We start from the raw sequence: 18,392 nt of genomic DNA, 5'->3' as shown, positions 1-18,392 counted from the left end.
GAGAAGAGAGAGAAAAAAAGTTTGAAGGTCGCCGGCCGGAATTTGGCCGGCCGGCGACCCTGTCGGTGGAGACGATGATGTGACTTGTTTTAACGAGGTGGCAGAGAGAGAAAACATGCTGGACGAGAGAGAAAAGAAATGGAAGATGTAACGTCCCGTGCTTTCGATTCAGAAAATATAAGACTAAGGTTAGGCGAAGGGCCATTTGAAGTTTAGAGAAAGTTAGGACAAGGACTAAATCAACAACTGGTGCAGAAAATAGGGTGTTTTCTACGACCAGGAAATATTTAGGGGCTGCTTTGCAATTTTATAGAAATTGAGGGACTAAACTGTAAATTCGAGTGGATAAGTTGTAAACCAAAAAAATCAGATTTTCTTCCTCTCTTTAAACCGACTGAGATTAGGGCTTAAGCTCAAGGGAAGAAATTGATTAAGATTGAGAGTTGGGTGAATTTTAAAGAGAAATTTTGAGTTCAATCAAGAAGTAAGTGTTGTTCTTAAGCTTTTTTGTTTAGGTTTTTGATGGAAACTTAATTTTCTCTCTCTATGATGTTGAATTGAGTTTTAATGGTAGTTTTCTTTACTACTTGAAGAACTTGGTGAATTGAGGAGGAATTGGAAGAGAATAATCAAGAGAAAGCTATTGAAATCGATTTTATTGGAATCAAGGTAAGAAATTTTGATCCCTATGGTTGTATAATGAATTTTTAAGGGTATTTCCTTACCTTTATGTGTGATTCTATGATGTTAGTTAACTTAAAGAGTTATGAAGTTATGTATGAAGAATCAAGTGGATGAATAGGTCAAGACTTGATGAAAAACAGTAGGTTTAAGAACAAAACTGCTACTGTTTTTGGGTGTTTAGACAGTCTTAAAGGCTTCGGAAGAATTTCGAGTCTTCATAGATATTATAGCTCGTCTCGTTCCGATTCCAGAAACATATTATAATGATTATTCGGAGTTCGGATGAGGATGATATGATGGTTAGAGTATGCAGCATACGAGCAGTAAAACTGATGCACTGCTGCGTATCTTTTACGTTTTTCCGGCATGTTTTAGTCGTAATTAGGAGAAGACACCTGAGAATGAAACGCTAGGAGTGAAGTTAACTTTCCGAAAACTTAAGAATCAGTTGAATCGGATTAAAGACTAAAGAGTATTGTTTGTTTGAGTGCGCAATTAAGACTACTTTGTGTGTTTATGCATTTTGGATACGGTTCATTCGGATTTTAGCAAGAGAACCGATAGAAATGTTAAAGGGCATAAATATACTTTAAGCGATATATGATTCAACTTAATTGAGTATGACAACGAAAGTTTTTAAATGGTCGAAAGTACTCGGTATAGTCGATTTCGTTACAAGGAACAACTTCGGAATAGTTTGGTTTATAACGGAACCTAATATAGGTTGGATTTGTATATTAAGGGTGTGAATAAGATATTCGTGTTGCCAAAGTGAAGGTGACTCTTGTGACCTCGGAATCACATAATAGACTTTATGGAATCGTCCAATGGTTTAGGACGCAAGCTAAGTAATGAATGTTATATCGTTTATGGGTTCTTCAGATATATTGTCTTCTTAGTTTGCAAGATCTCCTCAGACAGTTTTCTGACTATCAATTGACCGTCTTGTTCCTTGTACTTTCAGCAGGAAGCGAATACTACGTAGAAGAGAGACCCGAGGAGTCCGAATCTCAGGTGGACGACAACGAACCGGAAGTGTACTACATCTGAGGTAGGATCCTATGAATCTTACTTGGAGCACGGGTATTCCCCGTTTCACCATTATATATATATAGTCATTTTTTCTTCTTTTTTTTATAGTTCTCTAGTTCAATTTATGATATGATATGGTATGATATGAATGTAGTGGTGTGCTATATGTTATGGATGTTTCTCTTTTCAAAACAAATTGGTTTTTCTGAAAAATAATCACATAGAGGCGGGATCGCTTGATCTGTGTGATCGTTTTGTGTGAATTGTAAACACGTGGTGGCGGAATCGCTTGAGCTGCGTGTATAACATGGAGGCGGAATCGCTTGATCTGTGTTACGTGTATTGATTGTTTGACGTCGGGCATTGGTTGGTCCCCTTGTTTATATTTCTGTTATGGATTAGCCATGAATTCATGTTAAGGGTTACACTCGGTGCGTGTGGCCAGCCGTTTGGTAACGACCATTCTTGTTTACCCGGAATGGGGTCCGAGAGAGATTGGGAGTTGGGGTATTCCGACCCTTGGAGTGATTAGGGGACTGACCAGTGCCATGTTTGTTTATTTATTCTGCTAAGCCACTAGTGTTTGTGGTTTGAATTTTGTATGATATGTGATTGATACTTACAACATTTTCACCGAAATGAAATAGGGTGCTTACCCAAGTTTTTGTAATAAGAAAATACTTAATCCCTTAAAGTGGACACTTATAAAAGCTTGGCTTTAAACAGGGTTTACCCTACCTTGAGAGACAAGAAAGCTCTTCTCCTTTGGGTTGATGGGACCTTTAGGAGGGCTCTGTTCTTGTAGCTTTGGGAGCCTATCAGATCATTTAATATTATTATAGGTTCATGCATATGTTTGGGTATTCTTCGAATGGTCAATGAGTTACCTTGCGAGGAAGCGTCAGATCTGGCCGGAGACAGGACGCGCCTCAAGACGAGATAATTGTATCGCCGTGGGTATATGGCTCTACTAAGCGACGATACTCTTATAGTCGTCTGGGTAAGTCATGACATATTCTAAGCGTATCATTGTTTGGGTGAGATTTACTATTCGATGCGTATTGAGATCACAAGTTAGCCCGATGGGCGATGATGACGAAGGGAGAGTTACGGAAGCTCTTACCGGGGTATTACGTGGATCCATGTGTACACTGCAGTAGTCAACTGTTCGATAAGGCGCCGCCTGCCTACGTACTAACAAAGGCCTAACGGTTCTTCCTAGCCGAATAGTAGGTGACCCCGACTGAGGGCGTATTCAGTCATGATCTTGGTAAGCTAGAAGAATTATCTTGCTGTATTGCCTTGCTTGATGTGCATAATATCTATTTGTACTATTGTATCACCTAAACTATTGTTTTATTAAAAGGTTGATGTGTGGTGCGGGTAGGATGTCTAGGTATCCTACTGAGCTAACTTTCGAGTTATCTCACTCCTTCATTTGTTTTTGTTCAGGTACTATAGTTCCAGATCGATCTAATCTTGCTTGTGAGCAACTGGTGATGTGAGATCGATTTGTTTTTGTATATTTTGAAGTTATGTATATTATCAGAACGAAGAATATATATGTATCACTGTAGTATATAGTAGGTGCGAGATGTTTGGGGTTTGTAGTTTGTTTTGTCGTGATATGAGTTTATGTGCATGTATATATGTATGTTTTGGCAGGTTTTACAGGTTTTATAGACTCAATTTACAGAGGAAACTCTGCCGAAATTTAGTCTCGTCTTTTTGACTTTTAGTTCGTTTTCAAAAACTATGATTTCTTATTAGATTTCCGCTGCTTCATTTTATTTGTTTGATAACAGAGATAAGTGTGTTGGCTTTGGTTTATTTTAGAAACTCTGTTTAAGCGAGACTGAGACTTAGTTTCTTTTATAAACTGCCGGGCAAACCGTGTCTCGGAACACGGGGCGTCACAGAAGAGAGAGAGTAACGGTGTTATAACGGAAGGGGGCCATATGGGTATTTCTCGTAAAATAGGGGCCCAGGCGGGAAGCTGGTCACAAAGTTGGGGGCCATTAAGGAAATAACCCTAGCATTTACATATTCTAGTAAAAACCCTTAATTTGATTTAGCATTGGAATGAAATCTATGTTTTTTTTGTTTAGCATTTAGCTAATTTTAAAAAATAATCCTAAATTTGCATTTTAGTTCTATAATATATCAGATCTAATATCATTTTTTAATTTTTTTTTTGTTCATCATTTTGAAGATTCTAATAAAACCTGAAAATCGGTTACAATCCAAAATGATGTTTTTTATTAGCAAAACTATAAATTTGGTTTAGCATTTATAGTTTTACTATAATCAGAATGACATGATCCAAAAATAGTTACATTCAATGTAGTTCTGATTATAGTAAAACTATAAATTTGGTTTAGCATTTGAAAGAAATCATATGTTTTTTATTAGTATTTTACTAATTTCACAAAAAAAAAATCATAAATTTGGGCTTTAGTTCTAGAAATGATCAGTTTTTAAACTTTTTGACTAGCATTCTGAAGATTCTAATAAAACCAATTCAACCCCCAATTATATGTTATTTTGATTTTCATGATTCAATATAGTAAAACCATAATTTTGGTTTAGCATGTTACAAATTCTAGTAAAAACTTAAATTTTAAATTTGGTTTAACATTGGATAGAACCCCTATGTTTTTTTTTCCGTTTAACATTTTATTGATTCAAGAAAAATCTTAAAATTTGGGTTTTAGTTCTATAATATATCAGATTAAATATCATTTTTTAATTTTGGTTTGCGTTTTGAAGATTCTGATAGAACCTAACAATTAGTTATAAACCAACCCCCGATTCTCGGTTATTTGGCGAACCGTCTTGAAATTTATCCGTTTCGTTTTTAGTTATAAAATATAACAGATTTAAAACACTACTTATGTTTATTGGTTAGCATTTTGCCAATTCTACTAAAATGGTGAGATTAAAGCTTCTGACAAAAAGAAACGTAGATGGTGGATCTTCCAGTGATGCAAAATTGTACTTCGGGCACATCTATGGTGCGAATGAATAATAGAAAAGTGACTTTACCACCAACAAAGAGGTGTACGGCCGAATCTCTGGTTAAGAAGAGGAAAACAAGAGAAGACGGGGCATGGTGTACATGTAATTGTTAGTTAGAAAACCTAGTACATATCAGACAACATTTGGAAGATTTTGTTTGACTGTTCTAATATCTTTGTAACCTGCTTTATATTTTTAGAATTTTTATAATCTACTCTATATCTTTCATTCTTTATAAACTATTCTAAAACGCACCGACATTTAGATTCATTCTAGATGTATATAAAATTTATCTCATTCAAATTGTTCCAGAATTTTGTTTACTTTAAAATATGTAGTGTTATCATGTTACTTTTTTACATTGTCGAGCTAGCGCTTGAACACTTCAAATAAAATTTGGTAAATGACTCTCAATTCTCACTCATACATCTAATAGGATTATACGGAAATAAGCATCAAATAAATGAAAAGTCCCTAGTATCGACCGGGACAATTTTTTATATAGATATCTTGAAGGTCGACTAGTGATAACAAATGGACCCATTTAGTCTTATCTGAACTTTTTGTTAAAATGAAAAGGTTGTGTATCAATATATATAAGAAAACTCTAACAATTATTAATTCTAATAATATAAATTTAGAAGTTAATTATTCTTCTGAACTGGAGTCATTGTATAAATTGTTAATCAAAACGTAAATAATATATGATTTCGTATGCGTTTTTAAAAGGCCATTGTTTTGGAGGTGTTGTTAACTTTTTGATTCTCCATCCCCGACGTCATTTCCTCTGCTTGCCCGTAAGGGTCACTGCAAACAACCACCGTAGCAAACCTTTAATTTTTCTGGCTCCCTAGTTATCAAATCCCCACCACCATTTCTTCCTTCCCCCTCTGCCACAACCACCTCTGCCTCTTCTTCCCTCCCTTGCTCTCCCCTCCCTCCCTCTCTTTGTCTGCTCCGGAGGAGGATACCTCCCATTTCGTAGGCCACACTGATTTGGAAGAAGGGGAGTTCTCCTTCCACCAGAGCTGTGCATTCTGGGTTGGAGGCAAGGGGAGGTCCCTTTCCCCAAAACCAGTGCACTCTGGGTTGAGGAAGCCCCTCTAATCAAAAGTTCGGGCCAAGGGACCTTCTGCCCAAAACAAATAGAGAGAGTGTGACAGAGAGGGGAGAGAGAGTGATGGAGGAGGAGAAAGAAGAAAAACCCCCACTCGAATCAACGTCTGAGGGTTGTCTCAGTCTTTGGTTTGAGATCTTCTTGGATGGCCCGAGACATGTCTTGGCTTAGGCCCAAAACTCTCTCGGCCTTTGGCCCATGGAATGTCTCGTCGAAAGTCAAGACATGTCTTGGCCAAGGTGATCAAGACTTGTCCCGGCCAAGGGCAAACTGACCCAAGACCAGTCTCCGAGAAAAAATGCTTTTTTTTACAAATTTGAATTTTGAGAAATCCTTAGGCAAAACAATTTGAAAACCAATTTTATCCCTTTCGAAACTCTTTTAAAGATATTTTTTTTTCAAAATCAAATTGTTTTGAAAACTCCTTTTCCATTTTAATTTTGAAAATCAATCTAAAGATCTTCTCAGAAACTTTATCAAATCTTATTTGAAAATCCTTCAGAGCTATAGAAAACAAATCTAAATTTGTCAAAATTTAGTCAGAACCCTAGCCAAAATTAGCTCGTACAAGAGACTTTGATGCCACTGTTCGATTATGACATTACTGAGTGTCTTAAGCGGGGATTCTCAAATATTTAATATTAGACTTCCATTATCACATGCATAAACTAATAATGAGCTAGATGAAAACTAAGAATCACCTTAATTCCATTTTCTCTTGGACAAATTTGATCGTTTTTTTTTTTCTGAAGACCTAGAGCTCCAAATATGCAGCTCCTCTATTTGAGACTCCCGAACAATCAACTTGATCTTCCGCTCTTTAGGTCAGTTAGAACGAATCGAGACTCCTCTTTATCCTTCTTTATAAGTTCTAACTTGACTAGATAACCTGGGAATTTTCTACCTTCTGCCATTGTAGCTAGAGAGACAACAAATTTATGAGAATTTTCCATGCTTATTCTAATTTAATCAAGTCCATTTATAGATAATTCTAAAGTCAAAACCATAATCGAATTAGGATTCTTAAAACGCTCAAATAAAAAATTCTCTACAATTAGATAGTATTTATCAGATCCCAATTCTGATATGAATTTTCAGATGAGGAATTTTTCTCATCTGAGTAATCTCTTTAAGGGGTGTGCCAGGAGAGCCCCATTAGCATGGGATTCTCGACTAGCCAGCCAAGCCAAGACCAGGCCCATGCGCTTGACCTTGTGCTAGGCCCGGACCATGCACCTGGCCACTTCCTTTGGCCCGGACCCGTGACTTGGCCATGTTTGCTATCCGGCCCCAGATCTTAGCTGGCCTATTGGACATTCTACGACTCGACCTGATCTGCGCATTATGCCTCATTCCTTCTTGCCATTTCCTCTAATTTACTCGATACTCTTTACGTTTAACTATTTTTGGATCATGTCGTCGTTAGTTGTAGGTCATCCTAATGACAAATTGATCGCATTGTCAGCTTGATCGAAAAACACCTCCTTTAATATTATCCTCCTAACGACCATCAACACGTGGCTCTCATCAAAGTCGGTCTCTTACCACCGTATCATCTCGATTGAGCATCACAGACGATCAAACAAACCAATATAAGCATTTCCCCTCAAAAACGGGATCGAAGGTTCAATTCTTCTCTCGGATTTTGAATTCACTTCCTTAAACTGCAGCAACACCCTACAAACTGATCGTCACAGTGGTTTTTAAATTTTTTGTCGGCTCCGTTTTTTCAATCTCACAAGAAAAATTTATCATTAATCATTGGTCTTCATCATCTAGACAATAACCGAAAGATCGATTTCCAACATCATGAATAACTAGCTAATGTTAGGCATTAGACGTCTTTAATTTCGTTATTAGCAAGGTAAAACTCAACAGTATAGACAAATATTAAGGAACAAAACCAAACCTTTTTTTTTGTTGGCGGTGTTACTCGAACCATTATGCCCAAACCCGACTTACCCGAGTCAACTACCGAGCATGGGTGGGCTTTGATTGGTGGGAATTCCGAAGATGCCCGCCTGATTTTACTCCTAATTTTAGTGAAATAAAAAATTATCCAAAGTATATTAGGCAAAATAACTGCTAAATTAGTTTGGTAACATAGATTACGCATCTACTTTTTGTTTTTCTTTTCTCACAGTGCTACGTAATTTTTAGTTTATAACTTTAATGGTGGATGGCTTTCTTTTGAGTTAATTCCTATATGCCCCCCTATTTTGTGATCAGCTTCCTTTATGATTTCCTATTTTTCATAAATTCAAATATGTCCCTCTTTTTTAGTGTAAATATCGTAAGTACCCTTCCTATATATATTTTTTCAAAATAAAATTAATTATAACACATGAAATTCCACCTCACACCTCTCTCCACCTCACATCTCTCTCCACCCCACCTCTCTCTTCAACTCCCCTCTCCCTCTCTATTTCTCTCTCCCCAGCTCACCCTTGTCTTCTTCGTCGTTCACGAATAGACCGACTCCGGCGAAGAAAAACCCCTTCGCCAGAGTGTTTAGAGAGAGAGAGAGAGATGAGAGTGTTTTTATGTTTAGGTCACCGGCCGAAATTTTTTTCCAGCAGGCGACCTTTGCCGGAGAAGACAAGGATGAGTTGGGAAGAGAGAGAGAGGTGAGTTGAAGCGAGAGGTGAGGTGGAGAGAGATGTTAGGTGGAAGTGAGGTGGAATTTCATGTGTTATAATTAACTTTATTTTGAAAAAATATATATATGAAGGGTACTTACGACATTTGCACTAAAAAAAAGATGTCATATTTGAATTTATGAAAAATAGGAGACAATAAAGGAAGCTGGTAACAAAATAGGGCCAAATAAGAATTAACTCATTTCCTTTTTAGGAGCACCATTGGTGTCTTGGACTTTTTTTTGTTTGTTTGTTGAAATGGTGGGTTGGATTTAAGACGAACAACAACAAAACTATGCACGGTGCAATAATTGTAGAAACATTTTGGTTTGGTCTAACAGCTACTTTTAACATATTTCAACAAATAAAAAAGCTACTTTTAACATCAGATATTTGCTCCCCATTCTCTCTCCTTCGACAGAACCGAAAAGCAAACAATTTGTTTATTTTTTTTTAGATCTAACCATCTTTACATCACATTTATCTTCCTTTCTCGTTTGTTTGAGAGGTATAAACATGCACGAGGTTCTCTACAAACACACAAACTTCGATTTATTTGAATAGTTAGAGAGAAACACTGCACAATTGTTAGTGAACAGTCTACAGTAAACATTTTCTAAGTACAGTTATTATATCCAAACCACTCATCTTTCAATCCTACCAAAATATTAGCACGTACATAAACTAGGACGATATAATTGGAACAAGAGAGATTAATTTATATAAAAAGTGGGAATTCTTTCAACCCTTTTGCCTTGAAATCCATAGTCACGAGGCTAAAAGGCCATAACCCCTTATTCGTAACCTATATTGCAAGGAATGTGAAAAAAAAACGTCATCGTATTGTAAACGATATGTTTAACTTCATAATTTTACATAGACTACGAAGAGGAAAATGGTAGTTACTGTAAGATCTCATATTTATGGTCTGTTATAGTTCATTCATAACTGGTAACCTATACATTTCATATCAGAAACAGAATAAGAAAATCCTTTCTCCTTTTCTTTTGGGGTTCCCCATTAAATCAGTCCAGTCTTCAGCTGTTCATACAAAGCCCACACCAAGATTCCAATTACAGTGTCCCTAACCAAATTCTTGAGAAGATTTTCAATCCAACCATTCGAACTTTCACCGAATTTCCTCTTACCGACAAGATCACGAAACCGCAAGTCTCCTAGATCTGTAATCAATGCATATATCACTCCGTTCATGTGACCTTTTCCGATGACACCGACGACTCTCTTACAGTTATTCACAGCTTTACTTCTCTTCAGCGACCACGCTAGATACTGATCAGATTAACCGATAATAAACAAAAAAAAAGTATCCATAGTCACTACTGTAGGATCCAGGAATAAGGAATTTTTATAGAAGGCTGTTCTTTTATATAGGCTACAGTAGTGAATAGCCGTCAAGACAAGCTAAGTAGTATAAACCCGAAAAGAAAACATTAGTCCTAGTAAATCAATCTAAAAGGTGAGTTGGTAGTTTGATAGCCCACACTATAGTCACGGCTAGTAAGTTGTAGCTACGTGCTCCAGGTCCACGTCTAGCACAAGAAGACCCACAAAGTGCTTGGTGAATAACATGTCCCTTAGGTTGGTTGCATGCTGATCACCTGGTCCAGTCGTCTTGATTGAAATTAACAGATGTAAGTACGAAGTACTACATATGGCACCTTCAGGTGTTGTAATACAGAGGTGGAGTTTTCGATGTTGTTTGGGTTTAGGTTTTCTCAAGTTAAACGGCTAGTATACTACAAAGATAAAATGGTTAAGGGCATATGATGAGAAGAGCCATACCAAAATTCAAACCACGCCCATTACCCACTGGTACACTAAATGGAAATTGGGGCTTTAGCTAGTGTTTCTAAATTTCCCGGCAAAACTGCAGAACCAAGAATAGTTTTGAGAAATATGAATACACCTACCGTGTCTCGCTCATGAATAAGTGGCTGCAGCAACGACGGATATGAATAGCTTAGCTGCTCGTAAAGTTGAAAGGGGCTGTCCTGTTTATCTGAATCCTGTTACGAATTGTGGATCAGGAGAAAATAATCAAAGATTCACGCTAGGGATGAATAACAAGATTAATTTTATAGAGTGAATAGCTGGTTATTCTTTGTCCTCCTCTTACTCTTACAACCGGTTCCAATCTGGTAACACCAATCGATACTAAATTCTTAATAGATATAAGATGTGGAACCACAACAGGTATAACGGTTCCACTCTGGTTCGTAGATAAACGTTAAACCATTAAGAGCTGTATAAGATCCGTCCCAATTAGGTTGTTATCAGGACCAAAATCACTGCACAGAAGGTGCCTATAAATATCACATCTCATATTACGGAATTAAGTTTTATATCCGCACATTATACATGACAAATAAGTCAATTAATTCCACATAATGATATATTAGTATTTAATTGAATAATATTTGAATGTCAGTTAAAAGGCGCTAAATAATAAAGGTAAGGCACCTCAAATGTAAATAGAGTCGTTTAGAGCCATGTCACGGGTATGATGTTGCCTTAAACAACATAGTGCCCACCCAGAAACTATCATATACTAGCAGTGACAAAGATAAGCGTATGTGCTTTTGATCAAGGCTGATGATCGACCTATACGTTTGGTAAGAAAACCCAACTATTGATCTATATTTATTTATGTAAACCATGGCTTAATCCATGACGAAGTCACTGCCTTAACTTCCACAGTAACATTTCCAGTTGCTGCCGGTTAAGCATCAAAATACCTCTTGTTCCCTCTTTCCAGAAACGCAACAAATGATGGCATATGCAAGGAAGTTGAAGACTAGGTCCCATATATTGATGAATATGGGTCCAAGAAATCCATGTTACTTCATCTGGAGAAGGGAAGAAAGATATAATTCACAGTTTCTTCATGGCATAAATAGCACCTATTCACAGTAATCTACGGTGAATTTTTATCTAGTTCACATCCAACAATTTCAAATTGCAGGATTTGGGATTGAAAATGGAAGAGGGGGCACGAAATTGTTCACAATTTCTGCGACTACAGAAACCCAAAGGCATGAAAGAGACTGCAAGCTACTTCTAACTTTATCTTCTGGTCTAAGATCGAAACGACAGTTGCCTAACCCAACAGATGTCTTTCGCAATTGTAGAATTAGAAACATGAAAAAAGTGGAATCAGCACAAATGTAGTAACACGAATTTCTCCAATCAGTTCGATCTTCTCGACATATCGAGAATTAGATATAATAATAATGTCAATTTGTGAATTGTGAATTACCTTCAAATTGCTTTCAGTTGTAGCAGATAATGGAGAAGTTATCCCACGAAGAACAGCAGTAACCAAGCTCAGCTTTTCATTCCATCCAAGTGAATTCCACGCCCTTTCGAGCTACAAAAACATATTAACTATACCTCAGAAAAAAATCGTCGAGAACTAAACAAAGTTAGATAGATATTCTATTATAGTTCATACAGTAATTTCAATTGGTCGATCGCCCAAAACTAGTTGAGCTCCAATCTCTTCAGAAGCCTTTCGAGCAGCACGAAACTACATAAAAAGGTTTTAGAAAATCCATTAATGGGACCCGACAAAAAGAAGCTCCACGCTAAACCAATGAGATGAACTACTATGTTTTCCTTTTTCTCGTTTACCTCATTTCCAAATGGTTGATTAGCATTGGAAGATAATTTTGAAGAGAAAACTGCCAAAAGTAACCGTAACGCAAGAGCTGTTTGACCACCTGCAAATAAGATTTACACATAACAACCACCTCCGATTTGAAAGATGTTCCCCATTATAAAATACTAGAGGCATAAAGAAAGAACTTAAAACTAATAAAAGCATACTCTCGCTTATTGTTAGACATATTAAGACTCACCCAAGTTTATACTTCGACCTATGGCACCAAAGAATCCAGAGCCACTCAACGAAAACATATTTGACTTCATATTCGACATAGGCTCACCCTCGTTTGAAATGTACATAATCCCAGCTCTGAAAGTGGACTCTGTAGGAATTGAAGTTAGGGAATTTGTGTGAACTGTTGAAAGCGTGATATATAATGGATAGCAATTTAGTATCATAGAAGAAAGACCAAGAATAAAAACATATTAAGTAATTTCGGTAGTTCTTTTCTAAATGTTCAATCTTTTAAGTCATCAAAGCACACATTTTCGGCTAGTAATAACTAAATTATTGTGCGTTAGTGAACAATGAGAACTCACCTATACACGAGCTGCCATACCACACACAGAAATATAAGAGAATAAGCTCTTGGAGCATGAATGGAATTAGATGACATTGTGGAAAATTACCTTTAAAGTGGTACTTTATTAAACTTGATCCATTAAGTAGAAGAATAATCAATCGTTCAAGGAACCATACTACGAATCCAGACGTTTACTATTCAATGAGTAGAGAAATGCAAAAATACTGTGTAAATCACTTGGTTCTTAATAATTATACAAAAACCCATTCTTTCTTCACTATCAGACAATGTTAGATATCAAAAGCACTCATTTTAGAACCATCAGGAAGTAGCTCAGATGATTTCCATCTTTGGTAACTCCCACTACGATTGCAGTTAGAGTCACCTGAGACCAATGTGGGGTTATTTTATCCGGTCTGCCTTCCCTGGCACTGTGAATTACTTGAGATGCTTAAACTGACCCATATTACCATCGTTATAACGTTTATGAAGAGAAAAGTACAACCCATAGATGTTTTTTTACCCTATTTAGAGATTTCAAGATGCCCTAAACTACAGTGTTTTATCACAAAATACAAATCTACAATGTGACCTGAGTTGATACCAGAATCAAGTGACCCAATATAGGAAGATGATTAAATACTACTTCATGAATTTAAAGTTTATGTTCTAAATTCTACCAATTTAATCAACACATTGAGATAAGAATTAATCTTGCCTGCTTCGACAGAGCTCAACCACGACATTATCCGGTTTCACAGCTCGAACAACGCGTTCAACTTCCATGGAGGATTCTTGAGATATATGGTTGGTTCCAATCAACCATATTTCCTCAGGTTCCATGAATTCACTTCTCCATATGGGAACTGGACCAAATAATCTCTTCTGGATTACAACTAAATTCCCCCTTTCAACCAAATCATTTAGTTCTGGATGAACATCTGATATGATTTTTGAAGAATGGTTGGAAATTTCAGACCTGAAATCGAATTCCGGTGGAGGAGGCTTGATTGAAACTTTAGGGTTTTTGATAGCTAGGGTTCTTGAGTAATTATAGAGGTTGAGGGATTTTGAGGGGACGAAATGGTGAAGATTGGGGTTAGTGTCATTGGGAGTGAGAAGTGTGAAAGGGGAAATTAGGGTTTTCATGGATGAGTTGATTCGTTTTTCTGTTGTTTATTTTGGGTATTTGTTTGGGAAATTCTTTCTATCGGAATCCAGAAGATAAGGAAATGAATTTCAACGTATTTTGGTGGGCTAGGAGTTTTTTAACGGTCATTTTACCCGCTAAATGCCTAAATACTGTCTACTCCTAACCGAATTTAACTTGGGGGTATTTAAGAAAAAAAGAGTAGTTTTAAGGGTTATTTTGGGAAATGGTCGTACATAAGTACCGGGTTTTGTGAAAGGGACATGACTGTTTATTATTTTGCGAAGAGGTCGTGGACTAGTATTGACCAGTTAAGTTTTTTAACACCGTTTGGACAGAGGAAACAAATTGGTGCGTTTGACTCATTTCAAGGGAGCTCGATGCTTGGACGATTGGGTTGTCTAGTCTTCACAGCATATATTTATAATATTTGTATTGAGAGGAACAATAGGGTCTTTCGAAGAGAGCCACGACCAAGTCAGGTAGTTCTTCAAGAGATCATTAGTGGAGTTCAAATAAAGGTAATGTCATGGAAGGGTATGATAGTTGAGTCAGGAGAAGCAAGACAACTGTTAGTTCGATGGAATCTTGATCTACCACTAATCAGGAAGCAGCCGAAGACATGCAAATGGCAACCCCCGATTGCCGGATGTGTTATGATAAATACTGATGTATCGTTCGACGGGGAGTCAGGTGGGTATAGTGCCATAGTGCGTTCGAATGGAGACAACATAGTAGCAGCAATTGCTAGAACAACAAGAGAGTCCGTTTTGTTACATGAATTGCGAGGTATTAAACTAGGACTTTAATTGGCACGAAAATTAGGCAGGAACCGAGTATGTATAGCTACTGATTCTGCATTAAGTGTTTCAATTCTAACAAATATAGCGACGCAGCCACCGTGGCAGGTGAATAGACTATACCGTGAGATTAAAGCACTATGGACAAATTTTGAGGATTGTTCGATCAAACATGTTTACCGAGAAACAAATCAGACAGCTGATTTCCTTTCGAAATTGCGACCGTTGACGGGGATTATTCAGATGCCACCAATAGCGCTCTAAGAAGAACTAAAAAAGATACTGGAAAGAGGATAAACGAGGTGTTATTAGAATTAGACATTCTTAATTGATTAATAACTTCAAGCATTGTATTTAGCTCAATAAGCTTTATTATTTCTTTTTAATTTTTCTCCTTTCTTGTAAGGGTCGGGCCCATTAACCCGTTGACAGTTTCAAATAAAAAAAATATATTGTTTAAAAGCTTTAACACCATTAAATCTAACTACACTAAATTCACAAAAGTGAAAAATTATAACATTCAACGTGAAAAATATTAATTTTTCTAAATTTGATAGCTGCTTCTATTAACGTAACTTCGAATCTCTTTAAAACTATTAGATCAAACAAAATGACCCACCTAAAAATTTCTGATGAAAAGAAAAAGGGAAGAAGATGAATTTAATATGTTCCTTCGTTCAAAAATCTTATAAGTTCTTTCAGATTCACTTTGGTTAACGTCGTTACATCTACTTAACGAGTTAACTGTTCATGCAATGCGAAAGTTAAATGTTAGATTTATTTAATGGTCAATACTAGTCCACGACCCTTTCTCAAAATAATAAACGGTCCTGCCCCTTTTGCAAAACCCGATAATTATATACGACCCTTTCACTAAATAACCCTAGTTTTAAACTCGCTAAGTGTTAAAGGCGCCTTCCTGATGCAAAAATCAAAATTAGAGGAGAAATTGTGAGGAAGCTCCTTTTAAACTATATATTCCAAAAACAAATACTCCACATACATTCATACTCTGGTGCCAGAACAATAACAACCCAACCAACCCTAGTGGGACAATAACTCATGATCTATTAATGGAGGTAGTATCATAGAAGAGCTCTAATAATAAATTTAAAAGTGAGTTAGGCCGATTGTGCAAGTAGGTTTTCTCTGAAAAAATTTCATTCATCAGGGTGTGAACTTTCAACTTTGTTAATGGAGGTCCTCCAAAGGAAGTGTTAAAAAAAAAATTGTATCTTGCTTGATTTCTTCCCGAGAAAACCCCTAAAATTTTCACACCAAAATTTGATCCTAACTTTTCTCAATTTTCCAAAATGTTTAACAGGAGATTACCTATAATTTTTCGAAAATAAATGGTGCACTTTTGTACATTTTAGGTGAAATCTAACCCCACTTTAAGCAAGGGTGGAGCCAAGATTTAAGTTACCTCGGACTAGCCAAAAAGTGCTTAGAGAGTCAAAAGTCCATTTTTTTAAGTATACATGAGAGGCAATTTTTTGCTGAATGTGTAAATTTTTTTTAATATTTCAAATAAAAGAACTTAAAAAAAAAAAGTAAACTTAACAATTTATAAAGTATGTTAGCATTGTAATTAGATCCCGAAGTAGTGGCATAATTTGTGACTAAAAGTGCAAATATATATGATATAGGGGTTAATACTAAATAAAATTAAGATGGAAATTAAAAAAGGGAAATTGCGTGAGGGGAATCAAACTCCCAGGGGCTGGGCAATGGTGAAAGAACACAACCACTCGGGCTACCTCCCTTATTATGTAAAATCTTCCCTTCATCCTAATAATTCGTCCCTGACTACAACTAGGGTCGACAACCACTGGTCGACTTTGACTCTAAGTTCAATTGAGACGGAGGAATAAAATGAAAAAGTAAAGAAGAAGGAAACGGAAAGGTGCGGTCCCAGGTTAGACCTCGTAGAACCTTCTTCAGAGAAGGTCCAACAAAGAAGACAAGAGGATAAAGAAGACACTGAAAAAATGTGGGTGATGATGTCGAAAATTGTTCCCCCGATATCTAAGAAAAATAACTTTCTAGCTCTTGATTGATTCCTTCATATTGCGGTAATGAAGACTTGAGAGGGTGGATGGGTACCTGCAAAGACGCTCCAATGCTCAAGTCAGAGGTCAGTGTGCATGTATAAAAAAAATCAATATATTTGTAATAATTGAGTTCTGGTCCTTTTATAGGAAAAACATGTGTGATACTTTTATGTTTATAAGGCGGTGATGGACTACAGTCAATGGATAGATGTGTGGGATTGTTAGACAAGGCAAGAATCACTGAACATGATCGTATCTTTGTCAGTAATGGCAATAATTTGGAAAACAGATCTTTGGCGTAATCTAGCTTACCATGCGAGCATCATTCTCTCGAGCAGATGAAAGCTCAAGGTTTCAAGTTTACTTCTACAAACATCTTTGTTGTCTCTCTTTGGTCAGAGCAAGACTCAGGGGCAGAGTTTACTCAAATCCACCTCTCTGTTTGCTTTTATGTTATGACAAAGTTCAAGGTACGTAGAAGACTCGTACCGACTCCTTACAATTTCTTTCATTAGAATAGGACTCATGTGGTAGAGCTCTTTCGGGTCCACATCTGATGCAGGCACATCCGGGCCAGACTCGCGAATCCACACATCCATGGCCTAGTCGACCAAGCTAGTAGTTTAGAAAGAGTCCTAGTTTAGTAAAGATTCATAATGAATCTAGGTTTAGGAAATTACCTTATGTTAGTATTTCTATTATTTAGGAAGTTTCTATGTTTGAGTATCTTTAATATTTAGGAATCCTAGTTTGAGTCTATCTAGGAAAGTCTTATATCCTATAAAAGGAGGTCTAGTCTGTCTTTATATTCATATTGAAGAGAAAAACTCCATTAAAGTTAATCAAAGTTTAAGTTTATTCAGTTATTTACAGTTGTTTACAGTTATTTTATCGTTCTTCATTTACTTTTATCGTCTTTCTTTTAATTCCGCTGCGTCTACATCAAGTGGTATTCAGAGCCATCAATATTCTAAACTTTTTTTCTCACAAAGAAAAACCAATTTTGGAGCCCATTGAGAAGTGTTTAAGAGATGCTACATTAACCAATCTGTATATGAAGAATCTGGACCAGGATATAATAGAAGAATTTCTTAAGAACAAGTTCTCTGAGTTTGGAATAATTGCTAACCTACTTATTATAAAGGATGATTATGGGAATTCAAAGGGTTTTGGATTTGTTAAGCTTGAGAACTCAAATAATACTAAACATGCAATGGAGGAAACAAAGAAGGAAAAAGAAGGTGACATTGAAGAAGTAGATGATGAGAAAGAATCTGATTCTTTGAAAAAGATGAAAGTGAAAGAGGTCAGCCATGAATCAGAACTAATCAAGGTACCAATTTGGCTTCGAAAACTAGAACAAGTCACCAAAGACGTATATGCTCCTTTCTACAAGTGTCTAACTCATGATTGGGAAGAATTTTTTGTTGAAGGACAATTTGAATCCAAAGCAATTTTCATTGTACCGAAGAAGGCTCCTTTCAATCTCTGCGATACGAGTAAGAAGATGAACAATATCAAGTTATATGTTCGAAGAGTCTACATCATGGACAACTGTGACGAACTCATTCCGGAATGTGAAGGGTTTGTGAAGGTTGTTGTTGATTCAGATGATCTCCCACTCGACATCTCCAGGGAAATACTACAACAGAACAAGATTCTCGAAGTAATTAGGAAGAATCTTGTCAAG

At 36.6% G+C, this 18,392-nt stretch overlaps 1 protein-coding gene and 1 long non-coding RNA gene across 5 annotated transcripts; one reads left to right on the top strand and one right to left on the bottom strand.

Annotated features, from left to right (window-relative positions):
* The first annotated feature begins 334 nt into the window (after positions 1-334).
* On the top strand, positions 335-3,454 carry LOC147552639 (uncharacterized). 3 transcript variants are annotated; one of them, XR_015238493.1, is made up of 4 exons: positions 335-484; positions 594-669; positions 752-1,735; positions 3,169-3,454. It is a non-coding gene; the product is annotated as an uncharacterized LOC147552639 (long non-coding RNA). The 3 variants fall into 3 exon arrangements; XR_015238494.1 differs by having other exon boundaries at positions 342-484; positions 1,652-1,735; XR_015238492.1 differs by having other exon boundaries at positions 342-484; positions 1,649-1,735.
* Positions 3,455-9,314: 5,860 nt separating this feature from the next.
* LOC147552638 (TraB family protein) lies at positions 9,315-13,984 on the bottom strand. Of its 2 annotated transcripts, none has more exons than XM_086670426.1 (7): positions 13,417-13,984; positions 12,369-12,484; positions 12,142-12,230; positions 11,963-12,037; positions 11,768-11,878; positions 10,422-10,517; positions 9,315-9,780 (listed from the first exon to the last, which is right to left on the bottom strand). In XM_086670426.1, the coding sequence occupies exons 1-7, from the start codon at positions 13,845-13,847 to the stop codon at positions 9,511-9,513; spliced, it is 1,188 nt and encodes a 395-aa protein (XP_086526552.1). In that variant the 5' UTR covers positions 13,848-13,984; the 3' UTR covers positions 9,315-9,510. The 2 variants fall into 2 exon arrangements, with proteins under 2 accessions (XP_086526552.1, XP_086526553.1); XM_086670427.1 differs by having other exon boundaries at positions 12,369-12,497; positions 13,417-13,957.
* Positions 13,985-18,392: the final 4,408 nt, after the last annotated feature.

This window comes from Eschscholzia californica, unplaced genomic scaffold (assembly GCF_041429995.1).
Source record: "Eschscholzia californica isolate CP2 unplaced genomic scaffold, dmEscCali1.0.p SCAF_3, whole genome shotgun sequence".
NCBI classification, from domain to species: Eukaryota; Viridiplantae; Streptophyta; class Magnoliopsida; order Ranunculales; family Papaveraceae; genus Eschscholzia; species Eschscholzia californica.
Note: the sequence above shows the minus strand (reverse complement) of the source record. Positions and strands in the feature narration are given on the sequence as shown.